The sequence below is a fragment of the Ambystoma mexicanum genome, chromosome 6p (assembly GCF_040938575.1).
Source record: "Ambystoma mexicanum isolate Mex_15411 chromosome 6p, UKY_AmexF1_1, whole genome shotgun sequence".
Classification (NCBI taxonomy): domain Eukaryota; kingdom Metazoa; phylum Chordata; class Amphibia; order Caudata; family Ambystomatidae; genus Ambystoma; species Ambystoma mexicanum.
The window spans coordinates 300139090-300165270 of NC_090935.1; the positions used below are offsets into that span (position 1 = coordinate 300139090).

The 26181-nt window shown below is 46.7% G+C and overlaps 1 protein-coding gene across 1 annotated transcript in view; it reads right to left on the reverse strand.

Moving 5' to 3' along the window:
- The window catches only part of ATP8B1 (ATPase phospholipid transporting 8B1), a 958513-nt gene that overhangs the window by 83400 nt on the left and 848932 nt on the right, over positions 1–26181 (reverse strand). The window contains exon 25 of the mRNA XM_069627043.1: positions 21861–22106. Coding sequence (XP_069483144.1) covers positions 21861–22106 — 246 coding nt within the window. The remainder of the gene's footprint in view (positions 1–21860; positions 22107–26181) is intronic.

Consider the following 26181-nt stretch of genomic DNA (forward strand, 5'->3'; position numbering starts at 1 on the left):
TTCTCAGAGCTGGCTGTACTTCCACTGCTGCTGCTGGAACTGAAGGGCCAGGGAGAGGAACACCAAACCGATTGCATCGCTTTCGCTGTGTTTCAGGAAGATCCCCGGTACACCCTAGAATCAGGTCTGACCAAGGCTGAGCCACCTCAACAGAGTGCTGGACCCTAGATGCGAGGAAAGTCCAGAGTGGTATCCATGAGACCGCGGTGGTGCTATTTGCAATAGATGCGAGGAGCTGAAACCGCGAAGTGCAGCTGAATTGAAGTTTGCCCATTGCTGCTGCTGATCTTCAAGTTTTAGTGCATTAGTCCCCAGACGTCGTCCTTGTCCCCATGACTGAGGCCCAGGAACAACAGGATCTGCAGAGCTACACAGGAACAGAAGCAAGCCAGCTGGAACCATATCTTCTAACCAAAGGTACTATAACGTTTAAGAGGACTTACCTCTTGTGGTGTAGCCTTACTTGTTCTCAGTTGAGCCGTGTCTTGGTTAACCTTGCAGAGTTGCTGACAGCTTTACCCCTCACAAGCCTACCAGCTTGTGGCCCTTCAAGTGATCCTATTTCTACAAACATTTTTAAAACATTGTGCAAGACTTTTACTCACCTACAAAGAAGATCTTCAGCTCCCCTAAACTTTGCTCAACTAACATCGGCTGTCCTGGCTCCCTGAGAGACTCTTCTTACCTCTGACTTTGTGCTTACCTTTCCTCCAGGAAAGGGTTAATTTACTTTGCATTGGAGGGTTCAAAAAGTACTTACCAGTTTATGAATTATGTTAACCTTTTATTCCCCAATCTAACCTTTGCGACAAACTCAGTATTGCTGTAAATGTACCAGTGATGAATCAATGTCCACAGGGTCCTAGCTATTTAAGTCACCGGAGGGTGTAGGAAGTGTCTGCGTGCCATCCTAAATAGGTATCAAATGATTAGAGGAACTGAGAGCGTGATTTGAAGTATATTTTGAAGTGTTACATGTTTTACTCCCTTCTGAAGAAGGCTTATATAACTGATTGTTAAATTAATAATTAAGAAACCTTGTGAATCTCTGTGTAAAAGCCCTACTGCTCACATTGACCCCTCTTGAGATAAGCCTGGCTGCTCAGCCACACTACCAACCTGAGCCTTGCACATCACCCTGCTGGGGGTTCCCACACTCCGATGTGCGGTGTTACAGCCACTTCAGGGCACCTGAGGAGCTGTAATTTACAGGTGGCTGGGTCAGGAGCTTGTCATCGACGCGGCCATTGCTTTCCACACCTCCTAGTGGTCTCTGTTAAAATGTCATTTTGAAGATAGACCCGGTTTAACCGTACAAAGGGGAGCTTAAGTTGAAAGGTACCCCAAGTTTGTCAGTACCTTGTAATCCTTGTACATCTAATGTTTTAAATTGCCATGCAGCTGGTTTACCGCCTAGCTGGACCAGAGAAAGCTATGTGGTTTGACAATATAGGGGATAAGCGGTTTCTAAAAAGAAACTCCTGAGTTCATTTCAAGTCAAAGTTTTAATTATTACAGAATGGGAAAAAAGTTAAAACTCAAAGCCATTACAGTCGGTATAATGAAAGAATCCTGTGTTCATTTTGCATTGTAAATAGACCTTGCACTGTCAAATACATGTGAAAACTCATCTACTTGTTTGATATCCATGCTATGTTTATAAATGCAAATCTGCCCAATCTGTTCTAGTTTAAACCCTTGTGCAAAATGGCCAAGGGATTTTTCTGATTTACATTCAAGTGCCAGGCTTGTTACTTCTGGTTTCCAGTATTTTGATTTGCCTGGAAGGTGTATTCTGACCAGCAGTCCCACTAAACTGTATTTGCTACCCCTGTGTCTATACCAAGCTGGCCTTACCCCATTGTGACAAGAACTCAGGAAGGGGATGCCAGGTAACCACTTTATCGCTTTCCCCACCACAATGTTGGTTGAGGCTTGCTATTATCATTATCCACAAATTATCCACAAACTGATAGCTGTTGTTACTGTTCTTGTGCAGACAGCATTCCTTTTTGAGGTGCAGGGACAGACTTCAATGTTATGCACACAAGTACACTAACCCATTCCCTTGCACCACATTGTGCCTTCCTTTAGGGTCAGGTAACCAAGACATCCACTCACAAATTCAATATCTCCAGTTCAGCCATTTCCAGGACACTAGCAAAGGGCAAATGCAGAGAGTGATGCCTGTTTGACATGGCACCCAGGCACCGCAAGATGGAGAGGGGCATGGAGGGAGGGGTCAGAGGAAAAAACAATAACGGTCCTATTAGGGCTTGTGATATTCGGACCGTGCAAGTGCAGTGACAAAAAGTGCAAGGGGAGGGTGAAGGTCAGGGTGGAAGGGCTGGGAGAAGGGAAATTGGGGGGGGGGAGGAGGAGAAAGGCAGGAGATGGGGCCCTGGGGCTGGGCAAGTGCTAAGGGTTGCCAAGGGGGTCAAGTGCCAAGGAAAACCAGGGGAAAGGAAGAACAAGCTACTTACCCCTGGTAACATTCTTTCGACTGGATGTTCCTCCATGTATTACTCATCTTTGACATGTAGTGTCCACAGCTCGGCAGCTTTGGAAATATTTCAGCAGAGGATGCCCTGCGTCGTTGGCGTTGGGTCGATGTGACGTCATTGGATGTTATAAGTAGCACGCACAGCACCCGTAACTTCAGTTCTTGTCCCCCACCCTCGTGTAGCAGAAGTGGCCACAAATCGGGCCTGTCCGGACTCAGCCTTGTTGGACTGAAAGCTGTAATACCATGGGAAATTCTACAGAGGGGTAGGTTGGGAGGGCAATGAGGAATATGTTGGAGGAACATCCAGTCGAAAGAACGTTACCAGGGGTAACTTTCTTCGAATGGAATGTGTCCTCCAACATATTCCTCATGTTTGACAGACTCCCAAAGCAGTATCCATGATTGGAGGGGGGTGAAGAATTTTTCTTACCAAACGCCACATCTTGCGCATGGGAGGTATCCAGGCAATAATGCTTGGTAAACGGTTTAGGACTAAATTACCAAAAATAAATGGTCGCATTGACCAATAATTCTACAAATGCTACCACCAAAGGTTCGAACACCAAAAGTTTGAACCCTGCAGCGTCGGTTCCCGATCACAGAAGTGAAAGGGAACTGGCGCTGCAGGAACCCAGCGTGAAGATGAAGTTAAGTGGGGTTTGTTTATGTTGGCAGTGTGGGTGGGTGTGCGCTGAGGGTGTGGGTGTGTTATGGGTGTGTTGTGTGTGTGAGAATGTGTGTTCGCATGAGAAAGGAGCGAACTTTTGGTAGTTTGCACCTTTCTCATGCTAACGATTTCAGCCGCGGGCAAATCACTTAGATTCTGGTAAAGGGGTGCATCGAAGACAACGTTGCAGCATCACATATATTCTTTACAGGGACACCCCTCTGCAGGGATGTCGACTTAGCCATTGCTCTGGTTGAATGAGCATGCAAGCCCTCAGGAGGGACCTTGCCTGCCAAAGTATAGCATTCAGAAATCGTGATCCACGTAGACAAGGTCTGTTTAGACACAGCCTGGCCTAGTTTATGCCCGGTATATCCCACAAAAGAGCTGGTCATCCACACTCACCTTGGGCATTCTGGAAATATAAAAGCTCAAAGCTCTCCTAGGGTCCAACCTATGAAGCCTTTCCTCTTCCTTATAGGATGCAGAGGAGGATAGAAGGCAGGTAGCACAATTTGCGGACTCAAATGAAAGTCCGAAACTACCTTTGGTAGAAAGAAGGGTCTGACTCAACACAACCCAGTCCTTGTGAAATACAAGAGTGGCTTGGAAGAAAGTGCCTGCAACTCGCTCACTGTACGTGCAGACACAAGAACACCCAACATAACAGTCTTAAAGGTTAGCAACCTCAATGGGCATGAGTGCAGTGGTACAAATGGAGCACCCATCAGAAACCTCAAGACCAAATTGAGGTCCCAAACCGGAACCTGAAATGGTGGAGGCGGTACAACATTTGTGAGCCCTTTTAGAAATTGAGTAACCAAAGGAATCTTAAAATAAGAGCATTCCTCGGATGAGCCCTTAAAGATTGAGAGCGCGCTAGGTAACCTTTAATGGTCCCCACCTGAAGACCCTTGTGCGCTGAAGAAAGCAAAAAGGACAAAACATCAGGAGTTTAACACTGAAAAGGATTAACATTCTTCTCTCTGCACCAGTCGCAGAACTTATTCCAACAGCACAGAGACTTTGTTGCCGGCCACCTGGCTGAAAGCAACACCTACATAAATCATCCAGGAGGTCCCAATACTTGTAGCTCAACATTTCAGAAACCACGCGTGAAGGTTGAGAGTCCAGACCTCGATGGAGAACCAGACCTTCCTCTCGCGAGAGAAGATCCACTCTTTGGAGAAGATGCATCGGAGGACAGATCGACATTTCCAGAAGATCCAGGTACTGGAACAACTAGGATTATGCGAGACCCGAACCGTCGTAACCTCCCGAGAACCTGAGGAATGACAGGGACTGGAGGAAACTCATACAGAAGTAGGAATTCCCAAACCACCACGAACGTGTCTCCTAGAGCTCCTCTCGGAGGAAATTCCCTTGAGCAGTACTGCTCGCACTTCCGGTTGGCACCAGTAGCAAACAGATCCACTTGCAGGGTTCCCCAAAGGGTGAAGATCTCTTGAAGGACTTCCTGAGCTATTTCCCACTCGTGGGAGACTGCACTCTGCTTGCTCAGAGTGTCCGCCGTCGTGTTCTCCTCTCCGGCCAGATGAACTGCCGCTAGGCAGCTTTCTTCCTGAGGCGCCCAGAACCAGAGCTACATCGCTTCTCTGCACAGTGGTAGCGACCCTACACCACCTCTCTTGTTGAGGTAATGCATGGCCACCGCGTTGTCCGTCATTATCAGGACATTCCTCCCCCATACAGAAGTTAGGAAAGCCTTCAGTGCTAGCCTGATTGCTCTAAGCTCCAAAATATTGATGTGTAGTTTGGACTCCGATGGAGACCAAAGACCGCTGATTGTCAGATCGTTGGCGTGAGCTCCCCACACTGAGGGAAGCATCCGTCACTACAGTTACCTCTGGCCATGGTTGGCAAAAAGGTTCTCACTTCATGAGGTTTTCCTCGCAGGCCCACCACAGAAGATCCTGTGAGACCCTGACCGGAAACTGAAGGCGATCCGCTATCTTCCCTGATAATTGGGACCATGGTGTCCTGAGTGCCCATTGAAGGGACTTCATTCTCAGACGGGCCTCTGGCACCAGAAAAATGCAGGATGCCATGAGGCCGAGCAACCTTAAGAATTCGAAGGCCCGAAGACTTGGAGCATTCTGAAATTTGGTGACCATCTGGAGAATGTTCTGAGCCCTCACCTTGGGCTGCAAGCGCTTCTAAGGACATGTCTAAAACAGCCCCGATTTACTGGAGCTGTTGGGAAGGTGTCATATAGGACTTCTTGAAGTTGAGGGAGAAGCCCTGACTGCGAAGGGAGCGACAGGTAACATTGAGATGATCCAAGACCTGTTCAGGAGAATGCGCCCTGATCAGCCAGTCATCCAGGTACGGGTAGACATGAATTCCCACTCTCCTGAGATGCACTGCCACTACCACCATCAGTTTGGTGAATACCCTCGGGGCAGAGGTCAACCCAAATGGCATGACTCGAAACAAAGTGTGAACCGCCAACAGAGAACCTCATTTTACTGTGCTTGAGATGGATCGGCACATGAAAAGCAGCATCCTGAAGGACACCAACCAATCCTGAAGTTGGAGGGCCTGAAGGATCTGATAAAGAGTTACCATCTTGAATGTGTCCTTCCGGAGGAATGTGTTCAAATTTCTCAAGTCCAAGATGGGTCTCAGTCCCCGGTCCTTTTTGGGAATCAAAAAATAAGGGGAGTACAATCCCTTTTTTCTCTCCGCTACAGGCACTGGTCCTATGGCACCTTTTTCTTAGCAGGGTTAATATTTCCTGCACAAGGAGCAGATCTGGAACCCTCAAAGAGTGTACTCGCGGTGGATTGTCATGAGGCTTCCGTAGAAAAGGAAGACAGTACCCATGGGCTATTGTTTCCAGAGCCCAAGCATCTGAGGTAATGACTCGCCATTCCTCCAGATGCTGAGACAGCCTGCCCTCCACCGGTGAACTGTGATCAAAGCGTTTTTAAAGTAGCAGAGCTTGATGGCCAACAGGCTGCTGCTTGAGCAGCTTTGGCACCTTTGGCACCTCTACCTCGTCCACCACGAGGAAATTACGTTGGCCTCTTTGACTGGCCATTCAGCTGGCCCTTCCAAATCAGAGACTTGTTCATTGGTTCTGCAGAGCCTCATGAAATGGAAATATGGGATCTGTGGGAGGGCCCTGATCCAAAATATCTGTAAGATCATCCTGATCATAATGGGCAGCAGGCCTGGCCCAGCCCAAATATTCCACCACTCTCGACATAAGGCATCAGTAAGAGGAGTCGGCATGCTCACCAGGGTCAGGGTGGCCGCGCTCCAGCTCAGGAGAAGTGTCTATACCACTGGCTTTATGCAAGGTATCACAAAGATCCTGCATCCTACTCTCCTCCCAGATGAAGCATTCTGGCACATTAAGAGTCCCAAACTGGAGACAAAAAGGAGCCTCACCTTCTTCAGAATGTTCCTCCTCAAAAATTGAGTTGAGGGACTTAAAGTCTCTTAGGCAGAGGAGTACACCTTTTCTCAGGAATCACAGCCAGGGGCTTCAAAGTCGACTTGGACAACGCTTTTTTAGGTGGATCCACCATAACCAGGGGCTGCGCCGGTAAATTTGCACCGATTGGGTCGTTGGGGTGCTCCATGAAGACGACGAGGAAGGCAACCGGCTGTGCCTTCACCTCGAGCGCTTCGATGAGGACGAGTGGCTGTAACCACTCCTGGACCTTCAACGCTTGGCCTTTTTCCTCTGAGGAGAGTCACCTCTCGACTCATCAAAGGCCCAGCAGGTGGGGATTCATGGGGCTTGGAAACCTTGCCTATCTTGAGTTTCCCCTTTCGTTCCCGCAAGGCCTTTCCAGTCATCGACTGGCACTTGGAGCACGTATTCATGTCATGGCACCCAACAAAGCACCAGAGGCAGACATGATGCAGATCCATGATGGACAGCTTGTATTCACAGTCCATATCCGCAGAAGACCTATTCAAAGAAAATCTTCACAGCAAATACTGGAAGGTACGAGTCGCGCCGAGTTTCTCAAAGCAAACACTTTTGCGGAAAAAATGGAACTGAGCCTACGGGCGCCATGTGTGCTACACATCCGATGGCGTGACATCGGCCTGACGCCATCGACACAGGATGCCCTCTGCCGAAAAACTTCTGAAGCAGCCGAGCTGTGGACAATACATGTCAAAGATGAGGAATACGTTGGAGGACACAATCCATTCAAAATGCTAGTGCGATGGATGGGGTGGACCAGATTCAGGCTAGTCCGGGAAGGGTGCCCGAGGGAGAGTGCTGGTTAGGGGTGCTGTGGTAGATTTGTCAAAGAGGGCCTGGCCCCTATAGGACTCAAAAGACCAGGCACCAGTCGCAGCAGCAGGGGGACATTAGCAGAGGAGATGGAAGGAGGAGGAGGAAAGGAAAGTCTTGAGAAATTTCCAGAGCTTAAGGAGATCCAGCTAACGTCTGAGGGTAGCCAGGAGGCCATTCGAGAGGGAGGCTCCTGCCGAAGAAAGATTTACCCCCCACTCTCTGCTTGAAGAAACGTATGATCTGCAGAGTTTTTGGAGCTAGAGGACCGAAGAACTCTAGTAGGGAGGTATTTAGGGAGAGGAAGCTGGACGTAGCGAGGTCCCAGGCGCCAGACAGCCTTGTGGATGATGCAAAGGGTCTTGAATTCGACCCTTGCAGTCACCAGGAGCCAGTGGAGAGATTTAAGGGCTGGAGCGGGGTAGTTCCTGGGCTTGAGGTCAAGGAGAAGTCTCACATTCCTATTCTTGATTAGTTGAAGAGGGCTAAGGAAGGAAAGAGGCAGATTGAGGAAGAGACTGTTCAAGTAGTTCAGCCTTGATAGAACCAGATCTCTGGAGACTTTGAGCCTTTGGTGAAAGGTGAGGAAAGGGAGAATGCCTCTGAAGAGGTGGAGCTGAAAGCTGGACTTATTGGCAAGGTCTGTGATGTGAGGAGAGATGAAGAGAGGAGTCTAAGATGACCAAGGTTTTTGTCTCACAAGAGGGTGAGGAGACCCAAGGAGGGTGGCCAGAGTGTGGGAGGGAAACAGGGAGCAGGTGTCCCAATGAGAAGTATCTCTGTCTTTATTGGCATTAAGGTAGAGATCATTAGCAGAGCACAATGTCTGAATAGCAGATAGCAGTCAGGCAATCCGGTATGAGAGAGGAGGTAGAGGCTGGAAACTTAAAGGAGAGCAGAGTGTCATTAACATAACACTGGAAGTGAGGAGAGAAGGAAGATATCAAGTGGGCCAGATAGATATTGAAGAGCCACAGTGATCGGATAGAGTGCCGAGGGATGCTGCAGGTAGAGCGTGAGGTAGAGGAGAGGAAAGGGCCCAGATGCGATTAGGAGGGTCGGTTAGAAAGGAAAAAGATAATCCATGCCAGTGCCCGGTTCGTGATGCATAGGGTATTGCGGAGACAAGTTATAAGAACGGCATGGTTGACTGTGCCAAAAGCAGAGGAAAGATCGAGAAGGATCAGAACAGAATGAGTGCCAAATTCGAGAGTAGGTCTTCACTGGTGTTCAGGAGAGCAGTTTCCATGCCTCTGGATCCTCTGAAGCCGGACTGGTGGTTATGGAGGCAACCAGCAGATTCGGTGTGGTGGGTCAGTTGGTGGAAGACCAACTTCTGCAGGAGTTTGCCCAAGAAAGGGGTGATGAAGATAGGGCGATAATTAGGTGAGCAGAAAGGGTCAGACAGCTTTTTTAGGAGAAGGTGCACAAGGGAGCACTGGAGGGGTTGTGGGAAAGAGCAATTGACAAAGGAATGGTTACAGAAGTCAGCCAAGGCAGGGGCAAGAAAGGAGATGTTGTCCTTGATAGTTCTGGAAGAGCAGGGCAGCACCTGTTTGGAAGAGACTTCCATAGAGCGGACTACTTTAGAGACCTTGTCTGGTGCAATGGGAGAGCAAGAGGAGCGTATGGGGTGAGCAACAAGGGAGGCAAGAGAGGAGAGGGTGGGGAGAGAAGTAGAGGAAAGTGAGGACGGGAGCTCCTGAGTTTTGATGGAGAAGTGGGAGGCCAGTGCAGTGCAGTGGGTCTTGTAGGGAAGAGGAGAAGAGGAGACTGCAGTCGGATTGGCAAGTTCCTTACAGATCTTGAAAAGTTGTGTTATTAGTTGCCCCAATGATGTGTGCTTGGACGCAAGCCCTCTTAGAGCAGATGGAGATTGATATTGCCTTTGGAGAAGGGGGCAAGCCAGTTTGTCAGAGTGTACTTGAGGCCTGCCACTTATGCTCAGCAGCTCTGCACTTGCATTTCAGAGTGGCCAAGTTGGAGTCGTACAGAGAATTGCACTTGGAGGCAGGCTTAGTGCGGGTCCTCATGACTGGGGAAAGGATGTCCAGCGTCGTAGAGATGGAGAGATGGAGGTTGTTCAAAGCTGGGCGAGTATAAGAGTCGATAGCAGGGGTGGGAGGAGGGATGAAGGTGGCGGCGAATGCAGCGACTGACACACGCTTCATTGGTCGCATGACTAAGGAGGAGACTGGCAGTGCGGGCAGTGGCATCAGCAGGGAGCTTAAGATGGGAGGAGAGGAGACCGTGATCAGACCAGGAGAGGGGAGTAGATAGAGGGTTGGCGAGATGGATGTCTAATGACATCCAAGGTGTATCTGGCAGAGTGGAATGGGCCAGAGGGAAAGATTCACAGGGGTCACAGAAGAGTACTGTGGGGGTCTCCGGAGAGTCAAGATGGATGTTAAAGTCCACAAGGAAAAGACGTTTGGGGGAGGAGGCCAGAAGAGGGAAGGAAAGGTCCGCCCATTCAGAGAGGAAAAGGGAGGTAAGTCTGGGGGGCCTATAGAGAGTGGCAAGTGAAGAAGAGGGTAGGAGAGAGAGAGACAGCCTACAGATGAGGCATTCAAAAGGAAGAGTGGGATTGAGTGGCAATGATGGTGGCCAGAACCCACTCATGTAAAATCATAGGCACGTAGCTCTCTGTGGCTACCCAACTGTTAGTTGAAATCCTGTCTAAGAATCCTGCTTCCGACACGAAGATGATGGCAACAAGCTAGGAGTCAACTGAGTAGACTTTGGTGACCACGAGGGGAAGAGTAACAGAGCTGCATTCCCGGTGGTGCAGGCAAGATACCGCTGATCTGCAGGAGCAGAGGCGCAACATGGTAGGAGGAACCCGCTGACTGAGATCTGCCTGCGGAGGGTCCTGCCCACCCCCAGGTACCATGACAGGGCGATACGACGTGAGAGAGCGGAGTGGAAGCGGCCATGCCGGGTGAGCTGCGGGAACCCACCCCGTTTAAATGCTGGATTGACAACGACTGCAACTGGGAGAGGAGCGAATACAGTTCGGGGCAACTCAGTTACAAGTCATTGGCGGGCTCAGAGTCCCCCTCATCACACGGGGCCTTGAGACTGACAGTTAAAGAGGCACAACAGGAAGTGGGGGGGTTCCCTGGGGGCAACAGTGTAAGCATCTCAACAGGGAAAGCAGGTGAGCGGCTGTGCACTTCAACTTCCCCTACAGGGTCATATGAGAGACTCCCAAGACTGGGGCTACAACAGAAGAGGTCAAAGGATTGGAAGCATACATTTCCCAGTGGCAGGGCTTTTTGAGGGCACATGGTGTCACAGAAAGGCAAGGTCTCTTTGAAGGGAGATAACACATCGGCATAGAGGGATACATCCGGTTCATAGTGGAAGTTCTGCAGAATGGTAGTATAATCTCCTTGCCCCAATATGAAGAGAAACAAAGAAAGATCCCCAAGTGCACAGTATCATAAGCATGAGGACGCAACTGTCTCTTTTCACAGCAGCAGTGAAGAATTGGCCTTGGGTGTAAATGGCACGACCGAAGGGTGTGCTGGGGGAGTGACCCTGGATGCACTGATGGAGGCAATTCAGTCCACAAGGACTTCCCTCGAGGAAAGTAATAATGAAGTGGGCATGGATGTGTCCCTGGTGAGAGCGGACCTTCAGAAGGTGTGTGAAAGAGTCACAGAGGTGGAGCAGAGAGTGAGTACTGTGGAAGATGATCTTCAATGACTTAAGAATCAAGTGGCCGGCTTAGTGGGAGAGACTAGGTCCATGGAGTCTAGAGCAGAAGATGCAGAGGGGTGATCTAGACGATGTAATGATATGATGGGTTATTTATAACGTGCTTAATACCCATAGGTTTCTAAGCGCGGACCCGGGGATCGAACCTGTGTTGCTCCGTGTCGTCTTGCTTCCAAGGCGAGCGCCCCTGAGCTATCCCCACGAGACTACCTGTAACATCTGTTTGGTCTGGGTCCCAAAGAGGGAAGAGGGACCCAGGGTGGAGCTTTTTGTACAACATCTCATACTGGACACTATTAGAGTGAGTTGATTGTCGAAATGTTTTACTGTTGAACAGGCTCAAAGAATATCTGGTAAAGATCCACCCCCTTGGGGGCCACCAAGAGTACTGTGACAAAGATCATGAATTGTAGAGACAGATAAGCCGTTTTGCAGGAATCCTGCAAGGTGGGGTATTATGAAGTGGGAAATGCGAAACTAAGCATCTTTCCGGATTTCACGCTAGATAATCAACGCCAGAGTAGAACTTATGATGCAGTGAGGCGACGTCTCAGGGACCTTAATATGAAGTACATGTTTTTCCCAGCTAAGTAAATGCTTATAACGGGTGGGAAAACATGGTTTTTCATGTCCCCACAGGAGGTGTAGGACTGGTTGGACACAGCACCACAGGGTTCGGATCCACAGAGTGGTAAAGGGAATGGGGTATTACAATTTGGGGATTGAAGGTGAATTACGGGGAGACTAGAGGTTGAGTGATGCTGGCTTATTCGAGATACTAACGTAGTATTCCGCAACATGGAAGCGAGAAATTATTGGGAGGACGGGTGGGAATGAGGTGTCGGAGAGTCCCCCTTCTCAGACCAACAGTGGTCCATCCACAGGGAGGAGGTGCAGGGTGGGGGATATCGGCTGGAAGGCTGAGAGTTACGGGAAAGGGGGAACTGAATCTTGGTTGGGGGAGGTCCAGTTTAGACTCGTGGGGAGGTGGGAAAGGGAGGGATGGGATTATGAGGGAGGCAGGGGATTAGAGATGGGGAGGGTTGATGGGGCTAGGGGGAGACTTGGGGGGCTGGGGGGACAGTTGGGAGGAGGGCTTGGGGCAAGGTTGGGTGTGCAAACAAGTTGGGCACCGTTGCCTAGTTGGATGCAGTTCGAAATCAGTGGGTAAAACAGATTGAGACGGATTACACAGAACAGTGGGTAGGCGAAGGTGAGAGGGGCGTGAGGAGGGAAATGATGAGCATTTCCGGCATGGGAGGTGATTGCTTGAAAATTGGGACTTGGAATGGTCCAAGCATTAGGCAAAAAAAAAAAATATATCAAAATGTTAATGGGTAGGGCGGGGGTCCTGAAACGAGAGGGTGCAGCTGACTCTCATAGAAGAAACTCATATGGTATGCAAACAAAGACTTGGATCTACTTATGAGGTGGTGGAGAGGGACGGTGGTAGGAACGTCTTATTCAAAATACGCCAGCGGGAGGGTTGATCTGGGTACCGGCGGAGGTGCTTCTACATGTAAGCAATGTGATAACGGACATAGCTGGAAGAACGATGGCACTTTAGGGCGTATTAGAAGGCAGGGACATCTGCATGGTCAATTCTTTTGCTCCCAGTGCCGATGATCAGGAATAATATCTGTCGGTAATGCATTTGGTGGGAGGATATCGAGAGGGGTTGTTCAAATGGGGGTGTGGGGGGATTTAAATTGCCTTTGGAACCCTAGTTTGGATTGCACAGGGAAATCATGTTCACTGAAACAGCAAGTAGCGTCGAGATAATTAACCTAGAATAGGAAATGGTGGCAGGACAGGGTAGAGTGACAGAACTGGCCAACGCTCTGGCATCTCATTGAGAGGCACAAGGCTCACTTTCAAAATTCGAGAGGCGTCACACGTCCAGATCCACAGAGAGAGAGAGAAGGTGGGCCGACTATTGGCCTGGCTGATACGCCGGGAGCAGCCTCGATACACCGTAACTCAAATTAGACTGGATTCTATGGGAATTAACCGCCACTCAAGCAGGGATAAATGAAACCTTTCAATGCTTCTATCAATTCCTATACACGAGTGAGCAGACGTACTCTGATGATACGAAGGAACTCTTGGACTTGCAGTTTACAGGACTAGGCGGGAGATGTCCGGGAGAAGCTGGACAAGCCAATTAAAGGATCCAAAATATGTAGGGCACTGCAGTCGATGGGGAAGAGCAAGTATCCGGGTGGTGACAGATTTCTGGTAGAGTTTTACTGCAGGTTTGAGGAGCTACTGGTCCCAAGACTTGGTCTATGAGGAGGCCTTTGAGACAGGGATTCGCCCCGACTCAATGTGGGAAGTGATAATAACGGCCCCATTAAAAGGAGCGTAAAGACCCCCCTCAAGTGTGCATCCTATCCCCCGATTTCATTAAAAAATAATTCTGGGACAGGTGTTGGCTACTAGACTATCTGGGGTGGCCCCACGACTTGTACATCTGGACCAGTGTGGATTCATAGGGAGAAGGAGCACTACCATGACTCTCCACCATCTGCACCATGTGATGAACCAGGATTGGGACTCTCAGAAGGAGATGGCATTGGCCTCCTTTGATGCCATGAAGGCTTTTGATTCCGTGGAGTAGGAATGGTTGTTTTGAGTGTTGGGGGCATATGGGTTTGGGGACAATATATGTCGGTGGCTGCGACTCCTATACACTTCACCAATGGCAAGGGTGAATAGGTAGGGGGACACGGCAGGGATGTCCGTCTCCCCAAAATTGTTCTCGACTGTGCTAGAACCGTTGGCAAGGTATCTCTGGAAACAAATGGGGGACGCAGGCATATTGGCAGGGGGGATGCGGCACATGGTTTCCCTATATTTTGATGACGTGTTGCTAAACGTGGGGAACCCGCTAGACACCTACCGGTCTTTCGGAAGCTATCTGGCTACCGCATTAACAAACAAAAATTGTTATTGTTCCCATTAGGGGGACTCCACAGCCGGGACCTTGCTGTCCTCCCAGACTGCGGACTCAGATGGGAGGGGAAGTTGTTTAGGTATTTAGGCATTCAGAGTTTTCTTAGTATCGAAGATACATTTGTAGACGATACAGATAGGGCACTCTCAGGGATAGGGGACTCAGTCCAATTCTGGAAGAAACTACCATTATCATTGATGGGCAGATTAGCATTATGCAAAATGGTCATCCTTCCCAGACTCCTTTATTAATTTACCAGCATCACATACACTATCAAGAAGGTCTTCTTTAAGATGTTGGATGTGCGGGTAGGAGTACTGCTGTGGAATACGGCAAGAAGGATGGTTTCACTAGCTTCAATGCATCGTCGACATCAGGAAGGGGGCCTTAAACTACCAAATTATGAATGGTATTTTATGGCGGCACAGCTACAGGCAGTGTTGATGTGGGCGGATGCAGGGTGGAGCTGCTGTCTGGTTTATTGGGAAATCTCCCGGCCCATAAAAATGGAAAAGAATTATTGTGGGGGACTGTTGGGGCGGAGGGACTGTTGTATTCCAGGTAGTGCAGGAGATTTGGAAGACACTTGGAGTAGGCAGGTACTGGAATCCTATAGTGCAAATCTATCATGGAGCGCAGACTCAGGACTTTGGTCGGCTATCCGAAGAATGGGGTTCCTGGGTCTGATGGGAATGGTGTGCGATTCAGTGGGAGCTTTGTTTGAAGGAGGGAAGTTGATGCCGTTTGAGGAATGTAGACAGCAATATGGGATCTCTAGAGGGAAGTTTCTAGCCCACAGGGCTGTTTCCTTTGGAGGAGCTGGAAGTTAAGGCCAAGTGGAAAAGGGATGTGGGGCACCAGATCTCAGTCAAGGAATGCCAGATTTCAATTGATACAGTTCAATGTCCTGCATAGGGTATATGCTATATGCAACTCCCGTGAAATTACAAGCAATGAATAATACTTTGAGTGCAGACTATCTGAGATGTGGGACTGGACCAGCAGGGATCGGTTCTACGTTATTTCGCCGAATGATTTTACATCGTGGGACTTTTCATCGCCACCCTTTCATCACCAAAAAACTTTTTATTTATGGGGGGCTTCCCCCCCAGCACCCCCCCCTTACTTAAATAATCATACCCCAAACCGCAAACACCCCCCCCCATAAAAAAGTAAAAAAAACAAAGGTTTTTGGCGATGTAAAATCATTCGACGAAATGCGTGTATACCGCAGGGATCTGCAAATGATGTGGCGCTGTTCGGTGATTACAAGCTTCTGGCAAACAGTAGTGTCAAAGATCAACAAGCTGCTGGGTTCCAGTTTTGAATGCAGCTCAAGAGTGTGTTTATGGGGACTATTGGCAAGTGGGAAACGCCACAGAGCGCAGAAGCAATTAGCCCAATTCATGCTGATTTTAGCCAAAAGAAGAGTGGCCATAGCGTGGAAGAAACTCAAGGGCCCATCCTTGGTAAAATGGATGGACCATATTCGTAGATGGGGGATGGCAGAGTTGGACATCCTGAGCACACCCGAAACCAGATGTTGAAGATGGAGTGGTGATGGTGGATTGGAGCCAACTGTTAAATGAACTGCACTCCGCAGCGGATCTGAAGCCCCCTTGAGTATTAGAGGTGGGTTCATATGGTTTGAGGGGGGAGGGGTTGAATGGGAGGGTGGGAATATGTAGATGGGCAAAGGGGATATGGATTGGAAAGTTATTGAACTGAGGTGTTGGATGTACACTGTTATATCCTGGTTGAGCTCTTGTATCAGTGATCTCATAACCATGTTCTGTAACCATCAACTTTGCACTGTGATTTATGTAAACACGAAAAATAAAATGTTGAATAAAGATTTTTTTTTTAAAAACAGGAGGTGACAGATGTCAGAAGAGTGTGACAGCAGAGTGAGAATTGAGGGTAAGTGAAGTTGGTTGCCCTCTTCAAAGGGTTTCCGAGGAGGGGTACAGGGGTGAGGTACCACCACCAGAGTGGGGGCGGAGAAGAAGGGTGGATGAAGACAGCGGAGTGGCAGGAGAAGGGAGGTAATTGAAAAAAAGATAGTAAACGCCTGTCAAGAATTAGGTTGGGCGGAGTGTCCTGGGCCATGATAGACCATTACGATAGACATTGATAAGGCACCTGGATGATGAGTGTGCCATTAATGGGTGAGGAAAAGAAAGGGGAGAGGCAGAAACCGTATGGGGAGTCCATGATTAGAGACCAGAAGAGCCTTCTTGAACTTTTTCCTTCCAGGCTTCAAGAGAGAGGGAGGATAGGCGATGGAGAAACAGTTCCAATAGATAGGGGAGATGGAGAGCACGATAGGGAGGGGGGCTGAGGGTATAACATAAAAAGGTGCCATGGGGAGGCAGAGGGACAGAAACTGCACAGTGCACCATGGAATACACCAGGCGGCCTAGCAGCAATACAGGTACTTTAGATTCAAGTGAGGGCAGCAGAGTTAAAAGTAGCAGATTTCAAAAGTTCACACATACACAAGGAATGTCAGAGCAGGGCAACTATTGTTCATACACCAAAAAGGAATTTCAAAAAAAGTAGGGAAAGAAACAACCCTCCAGTGTGGGCACAGACTTAAAACATCCCTAGTATCCATCACAGATTGTTGCCCCACTTGTTACACTAGATCGGTTTTTGCCCTACTTTATTTTGCTCCTTTGCATCCTATATTTCCCCATTCTATTCGCTGTATGACCTGGATTAATTGTTACCCCACTGTATTGACTGTTTGCCAAAGTTTAGTTTTTTCCCCCCACTGCAGTTTGCTCCTTGGCACCCTTAATTGTTTCCCAGTTGTATTAAATGTTTAGCGTAGATTAATGCCCTAGATTAATTGTGCTTGAACTATGTAAACTGTTTGGATTAGATTAATTGTTTACCACTGTAGATTTATTGTAGCCCCATTGTATTAACCATTTACCCTAAAATAACTGTTGCCATACTGTATTTTGCTGCGTGTGTCCCACAAACAGCCTTCATCAATCCACAGATGGTGACTATCCCTCTCCTTAATGGTGCTGTATAATGTCTTGACCTCCACATACATTTGTCTACCCCCTCTTCTCCTTTACTAACCGACTCACCAATACAATTTACTACCATCTTGCATTACACACAGCCACAACAAGCCTCACTGACTAGACTACCGTTAACTGAGCAATCATGAAGCCCACATCTACCGCACCTAAATCAGTGGCTAAGCTAGATGGATTGGATCAGCTCTTGAGCTTTCCTAACCAGATGAAAATACTCTGAAGTGTATCACACCGGCACACACGAACCAGCTTACTTCTGATCTGCACATACAACTACAGGTTCTGCATCTACCTGTAGTAAATTAATCTCACTCGCTCTGTTTATAGGACCTCACAGAGCAAGGTCTTCAAAAATTGCAGGAGGCGGCTACAAAAGACCACTTTACTAATCTGGAAGGATGCCTACAGGGCACCAATGTGCTATAAAGCTAGTTGAAGAGTCTGAGCTGAACACGTACCCTTTGTATGAAAGGAAATTGATTAAGCCATAGTTATGGCTTCTACGTGCCTCAAAAGAGTGCAGGGAAAATGATACCATATCTGGTCAAATATCTGGAAGATGTATGGGATTGCCAGGTTTTATCCACATCTGAGCGTTTGCTCAGCAAGACCCCCAGGAAGTTTGAATGGGGTAGTCACCAATGATTGGGCGATAGCCAGTTTTCCTATATGATATGGGAGTCTGCACCCTCATTTTAAACCTGCAACGAGTACCAAAACATAAGAAGGCACCAACCAAAGAGGACAGAGAAGCTCTGCTACTCCATCTTGTCAAAAATAGTCAGACGTGCAAAGCTCTATCAGTGGAATCATACAGGACTTCAAGCAATCAGAGGCAACCAACAGGTGTAGGCTCACTTCCCCCTAAAGCAGCAGTTACAGCAGAGTTAAAAGCCTCAGAAACCCTGTTGCAAGAAGCAATATTGTTCATGCCTGTGCACTGGAAACAGGTAAAGACCAGTGCCTATTTTTACAGAAATTTAGCACTAACCATAATTGCAGTAGTATTATGGTGATTCAGAGGAGTCCACTTATCAGCACTTAGATTGGGCCATGAGATAGTATCAGTGCCCAGCAATCTAATTCCATTCCCAGCTCTGCCTCGTATGGACGTAGAACTGCCAAGTGTGCAGGACACGCTGTGTTACACCATTCGTTTTACAGCGCATTAGTTTGAAGGTCTCATTTCATGCCCTCTTTAAGCCTATCCAGCCTTTTCCTTTTCCTTTTGAAGTGTCAGTTTGTCAACAAGACTCTTACTAGTACACTTTAAGTGTATCTTTATAATGATCCTACTATTTACTAAAGCAATAGATGGGGGGCATTTGCTCGGGCTTGTAACTATTGCCCAGGGGCATTACCAGACCAGTAATGCCCTCCTCCGAGGGTTAGATTGCCATTAGTACCCCGGCACATCGTACCGGGGTACTAATAGCATTTTTCTCCAGTTGAGAAACTGCGTTGAAACAGTTTCTCAACTCGAGGAAAAAAAAGCTAAAGAAATGGCTGTCAGGATTCAGGGAGAAGGGACTACATGCAGTCCTTTCTCCCCTTCCATGGCGGGCATTAAAAAAAATAGGAAAAAACTAAACAAAATGGCCACCATGGAACCGGAGAAGGAACTGCATGCAGTCCCTTTTTCATGGCGACCAGAGATGAAAGGGGAGGAACTTTGCACTCTGAACGTAGCGCTTCAGCCAAGTTTTTCCCGACCAGGTAACAACCCGGCAAGAGCCAATCAGATCGTTTGTAACAATCGGATGGTCCCTCGCTGGGTACTAATAGGGAACAAGATTCTGGTCTAGTTTATTTTATATAAAAGACATTGCATCTGCCTGATGCAAAGTGCTGGCCATGGTGTACACATTTAATGGCTGCCACGTTAAACATACAGCAGAACACGAAAAGCTGCTCAGTGTTTACATCGATCACAAATCAGGCAGGATTCAAACTCTGAATACGGATTCTGTTACTACTCATGGCTACTTAATTTCATAATCACATTTTGGAAATTAAAAGATTTGCCACATGTTTTTGATGAATCATATTCTGTTAAGTGTACGCTTGTAAAATTAACATTTTGTAACATGTATAATGAATATGAGCTGTTTAAGAAGAAATCCACATTAGTACACACCAAGGCATCTGATAGTGAATTTTAATGATTGTAAGATGAACATCGCTGTGAAAACGGTTTCAAAACCACTATGTAACACAAGGCATAAATTAGTTTTCAAAAATTGATCAGCAAAGTTTTCCAATTAAAATGTTGATTAGCAAACACCCTTTTAATTAGCAGTGTTCTACTCATATTTTTGTCACCAGAAATTATTTGGATCCAAAAAATAAAATGAGCTTCAATGTAGCATTTGTGTAACGCTGAAGTAAAATATTAGTGAGACGAATCAGGCCTTGCAAATCCTTTAAAATTCCACTAGACCTGCAGGTTAAGAACTGTATTTAACCTACTCGACCTAAACGAAATGCACTCTACCTATAGCACAGGTAATAAAATGTAAATGTGCTTTCTGTAAAATGGTGCATGTCACCACAAACCCACTATGTTTTCCACACTGCTACCACCTAGAAGCCAGCTATGCACAGTGAAATGTATTTGACATTTACTGCACAAAAACAAAATGTTACAACTTTCAAACATCCCCTACAAATGCTACTCACACTTCATAAAATCTACTGGACTATGTGAGTGAACTTTGCGAGCTTTGGCAAAGTGTTTGTAAAATGTTAAAGGTTAGCTGCATAAATGGGCACAAATGAATAGATACGATAAAAAGGCTCTGAAAACTAACAGTTTGTCAAGCTCTCTCCAGCAGGTACTTATATATAATGCAATCAAAATCATAGAGCAATGTGGGCTCTGGGGGCTAACTACAGTGTGTGGTATTCTAGTATATGTGTCAATGTACAGTCTGTATGGATCGCGTATCAGGCAGAGAACTGGTCAAACTAGGTGGAATATTGTAGTTTGCTGCCATCTCACTTTAAGAGTAACTGGTATAAAACCGTTCATGCGTTGAGCACCAGTTACACAGATAAATGCAACCAGCAGGTCACAGAACTAGATTTGCCATTAAAAGCAGTTGGCCCTTGGTGGATCAAGATTTGCCAAAGAGAATATATCTTTGCCAAAGAGGATATAGTTTGCTTAATAAAAGTATCATCCAGATTACCTCTGGTTTTCAATTGTTTGAAAAAGAAAAACGATCTTGCCTAGCACTCCCACACAGGCATTTGGCACTTAAGAGTGAAGGAGATGATTACTATTGCACACTCACTCTCTCCTTTAGCCCCGTTTAACTTGCAGTGAACGGTGGAGAGGGTGGTGAGAGCCTTGAGATCCAGAGAGGAATTCAAAGTGAGCGGTGCTTTTTATTGAACAGGGTAACTTAAATTGCTAACTTTGTTACACGAGTGTCAATTTATTTAGCAAAACTACAGAATTGCATAGCATTTTACGACTTGTAAGCCAGCATTAGAATAGACATTTCTTGTAAACCATTCAATCACAGTTCCTATGTGTTTATGCTATTTATGCCATTACCAGAAACTCCAGATGCTGCTGGACAACAATCTTGAAAGCAAATCCTTGCATTGTGGAACCATCTCAACTGCACTCTCTGCTATTATGGCGATCTGCACTTTGCACCATACTGGGATTTAAGATGCGTTACAGGCTTACAGGGAAGGTGATGAGTGAAAGGTGCAGTGGTGTTCTGTGGAACTACAGCAGTGGGATACAATATGTGTATTGACATAGGGAAAAACTCATAAAGCAAAGGTTTGTTAGGAACTATTAGACCCGTGCCAGAATTTATTGTGGGCCGAACAAGTCTGGTCTGTGTTGGCACAGGGGGAAGGGGGGGGAGAGTTTGCTTAATGATCAACATGTTTTGGAAGTATGCAAAACTACCCCAATATTGGGTTGATGGGACAGAACTTAATTCTACATTAATTTGTGGTGTGACCAAGAATTGTTCCTTTGAGTAAGGAGGTTGGTTGTCTGCCAAAGCAAACTTTGGTGATGCAAAGGCCTGCCAAATGGCAAAATAGAAGTACTTCAACTTTGAAAATCAACTTGTAAAACAGAGTTCAGATGTGGCTAAGCGTATTGTCAACAATCGAAGTACAAGAAGGTTCAAATGCAGCAGTAGGACAGTCTAACCCAAAACAGACATCTGGGATGCTTACAATAAATGCTTTCATGTAATGAGGCATATATACAGTAATCTGCTAGCATGGTTGTTCGTACAAAAAATACAGTAGGAGCCAGTTTACGATCAGTTGTCTCAGCCATATAATTTCTGTACAAACTGAAACAGGCCTATTAGTTTCTCTAATCATTATTTGTATTAACCACATTCTATGGTAACAAGTGAAATGCCATTTGTGACATGCGACTATACTTATGTGGTATATAATCATGGTCCACTAAAGACATCTACAACCCTGAAACATCACCTCGGAACCACCATACCCTATCAATTGTTATTTCATCATGAAAAAGTAAGTAAGGAGCCTTTAGCATTCGAATAATTTTCAATTAAACCAAATAATTTGACCCAGTTAAATGTTAGATTTTCATAATGACTGAGGACTTGTAGAGTATTGCACCTGAAATGCAAATAAAATGCTTTCAATCTATAAATACTTGCCTGTAAGTTTACAATTATTATCAGAGCAGTGGAGGTTGTAACAGCAAAAGACTGGTAATCTGAAGGAGCTTCACCATCCTGTCCCATCGTTTGCAGGAAAGCACCATAGGGTATGAAAAAGATTATCAGCGAAGAGAGAATTCCATGGAACAAACTCAAGAAAAATTTCTTGTAGTTAAATAGCAGATCTTTTTGTCCTGGGATGTATAGCCGAGGGAAGAGAAGGCTCAGTTTGTCACTCACATCCTAAGGGAAAAGAAATGGCTGTTAAAAGTTTGTAAGAAGCAACTAAAAACGTTACAAAAAAATCTATATTACAGCATCGTACGTAGAGGTTTTGTTTTGACTATTTTGAGGAAAACTCGAATTTTGCATAAAACTATACAAGCTCAGTGATACTTGTGACAGCAGTCTACTCCAACCTTGATACACTCCTCAACTACTCTTTGCAGACTTTACAAGCAGTCAAGGTAGCCTTGTTGATGCAATCTTCCTCAAGCCTTATGATCCCACTAAATATCAACCACTCTCCCGTCTGCTTCATCCAAATATATGAAGTCTGCCATCATACCGCAACCACAGGACTTTCAAATCATTTTAACATTTAGAAATGTTTTAGGCTGTCCTACAGCAGGGTTGGGGAACTTAATGTTAGGGAGAATGTTCTGTTCTTGTGCCAATTCCACTCAACCTGAGACCCCCAGCACTTTTGCCCGACTTCTGTGATTTATTTGCTTTACTCTACTAAGTGAGTGGACACTTTACCACTCATTCTTTGCTCTGATATGGGAACCCCATGTTTCTGCTACTCTATTCTTCTTACTTTCAATGGAGTTATGCTTTCCTCCATGTATTTCATTACACGCATCTGTAATACATTATTTTTAGCACACAGGCCCCTGTGTGCAGTTTTGCTAGGGAGTCCTTTGGGTTTCGCTTCCTTTTTTTTTATTACTTTTTCCTTAGAAATACTGTTCTCAAAGATAGTCAAATACTTTTATCTTGCTTACCTTTATTTTTGTGGGACTAGCACACACTACCTAATGTGGAGTGCTGAGGGGCTACATTGTAACTCCTTAGTTACAGTGACATGTCTGGTGGCAGGGGATACTTTTTTTTAACCATTTTTGTGTTTGCTACTTGCAGGCTGTTTCCACAACTGCAGTGCAGCACCCATGGGTGACCATTTCCCCAAAATGGCCCCAGTCTTCGTTTATCACCATTTTTCATTTGTGTGTTCCTTCCTGGCCCTTCTACCATTCTAGGTGGGGCTGGGTCGTTTGAGTTTTGCCTTTGGCACGATCCCTTTGTGAGGCCCGCCTAGGCTCCATTGCGTCTGCTTAGACAGGATGTGAGGGAGGAGCTCAAAACTTCCCTGGCCTTTGTCTTAGAGTATGCCTGGCTGGAACCAGCTTGAACTGGGCACTGGCTGCCCTTCAAAGGCAGCCACCCGCAGGTGATTGACAGGTCCATAGGACTGAATGAATGGGTTCCTGCAGAAAAGGCAAGGCTTTTGGGAGAGAAGGTTAAGCCAACCACTGGAACTGAAGCTCTGAAGACACCCAAAGACGCCGGCAGTGGTATACAGTGATTATAAAGAAATGAAAATAAAGAATTAATAAATGACGAAAAAATATCGAATGTTTTGTTCAAAGTATATATCGGGGGTTCGGTAAGTGATTAAAACGGGTTGGGGCCCAAATTTAAAAAGAGAAAAAAAAGATTTTTTTCATTAATCAATCATTAGTTTAAAAGGTTTTCATTATTATTTCATTTGTTATCACATGGAACCGCCGGCAGCACCTCCAATAAGTGCAGAAGCCCAGCTGACGTACCGCTGCTGTCCTGACCATGTTTTTGAATCAACATGGAAGCTTCGCCAAGGAAGACTTCCTCCTCTGGAATGGTGGGTATAACCAGCCTCAAGACACTTCAATTTGAGCAGTCCCCTGACATCCTGCGACCTTCCTGGGCTGCAGAATCCTAATACCCAGGGTACCTCGACCACCTTTAAGTGCATTGCCATGCTGTTGACTAATCTTGCTGAAACTTTGGTGGCTTCTGTGTGGACTTTCGGAAACACACATCCTCTTCTCAGAGTCCTCTCACCACAGAGGGCAGGACTGAGAAACCAACTGGCAGTGACCGTTAGCTACTGGTGCTGAGAAAAAGGCACCAAAACCACAAACCAATGCAGGAGTACAATGATTTCTGTGCTGGCAAGTTCCCCTCTACTACAGCTGCAGGAGCCCATCCAGGGTCCCCCATTTCGTCACCACGACCAAGGATTAGGAGACAAGGTTTGCAGCCGTGCAACCAGAAGGTGTCCAGCTACATCAGCTTCTTCACTCTCAAGGAACTGTGGGCCTTAAGGGAAACGTACCTGAAGCCGTTTGTGTCACTCCTTTGTTTTTGGAGTACTGTTGGGTGTGCACCGATTTGCCATCGCCCAGGCCTTACAGCCTGGGCCCCTCCAGGATGGCTTCTCCGAAACTCATGAACTTTTTCCGAGAGCAACTAACTTGTTACTCAAATGTGCAAAGATAATTTGCATCCAAACAGTCGCATTCCTGTTGACTTGGGCATTTGCTAGTTTCGGTCCAAAACCTGAACGGAATTCCTCCTTTGTTAGGGAAAAAGACTGCCTAAGCCGTGTAAGAGTTGCTACTCACCTGTGAATGGTGCTCTTTACATTCTTAAACATACCTAAACTTGAACACTGCAGAATTGATAAAAAATAAGTACTTTTACTGACCTTAATAGTCACTGTGTGTGTGTGGATAAGAAACGTATATAACAATTTCTCCAGCATTGGAACTTTCGTAGATTCACATGCTATGAACAATTCCCAGTCAGGCTGGGAATCCTCGGTTACATTTTTACAATAATCCTCTGTTAAATTTTTACAATAATAAAGAAAACATTTTGTCCCCACCAATGGGACGTCGAATATGTATCTCCTCCACTGCAGCGTCCCTTTAGATTCCAACCACATGTCATGCTGGAAGGAGTCCTCGTGTGTTTCTCCAGAGGGAGATCTCCACATCTTTCCAAAATATCTCATCATAAATCTTTCAGGCGCTTCAACTTATTCTCTCAGATAAGTGAAAAAGGGTGGGGCAGTGAATATTGAGGGGAGGAAGTCCCTCTTTAGAGCCTAAAAACGTTTTTGAGGGGGACAGGCATGTATTTATTGCCTTCACCCAGACCACTCTGCTGAAGTGTGTGAAATACATAAAACCTTCAGCTCAAAAACACTTGGATATTAAGAGGTGTCTGGTGTGCTGGCTAAATGAAGGCCATCACCCCCTTCAGAAGCAGAGTCGCCAAAAAGCCTAGCAGTCTCAAGATGCCCAGAAAAAAGGGAACGTGTGTCAAAAAAGGGCAAAATCCAAAGAAAGGGCAGCAAAACAGCCAAAATTAGTAATAAAACGAATCACTGCTAAGGGCCAGACCTCTCGGTCATCAATAAAGGAGGCGGCGGGACAGCCAACTTGCTAGTTGACTACTCCGAAAGGGGGTCCATCCATGGAGGAACAGAGGAACTGTCGACGACCAAGTGGCCGATGACATAGCACGTCGTACTGGGATCTACCCCGTCGAAGAGCACGACGACGGACAAGACCCACTCGTCGATGGACAGAGACCACTCATCTAGGGAAAAACCCTGTCTGCCAGTGGTGGACAACAAACAACCGTCTATGGGGAAAACACTACCGAGATGACAAAAAAAAAACGGTCAACTGTGGAAAAAGATAGGCGCTGGCAGGAGCCTACAAGCGTTGAACCTGCACAACTTCCACAGGCGGAATTGGACTAATCAGAGGTGCGAGAAAATCTAGCACCACCCGATCACGGCCACAGTCTCTCCAATCCCGTAAGTCATGTCCAAAGACATCCTGCAGTATGAAGTGGATTCTGAGTTTGAAGCCCGAAACGCAACATTGCCGGTGTTCTCCAACTCAGACAAGTCCACAACCATGGGAAGGCTCTTACAACCGCCTCCACCATTAAGATCACCACGTCTCCCTCAGAGGCCACGACATAGCCCCTGGGAACTAAGGGATATTTCCGTGGCACAACCGCAAGAAACCCTGCTAAATCTTGCAATCTCTGCTCTCACTGCAAGTTCTGTCCACACTCCAGATTTTACTGACTCAACTGGACACTAGACTTCCGGCTGGACCACAGGCCCCAGGGCTAGACAACCACCTGTAGCACCGCAAAGGCAACCAGAAACGCCAGGGGGCCACCCATAGATCAATTGGCACTTGCAAAACTGACACCAGTCACAAAGGGCTGTCTCTCCTCCGCGAAAATC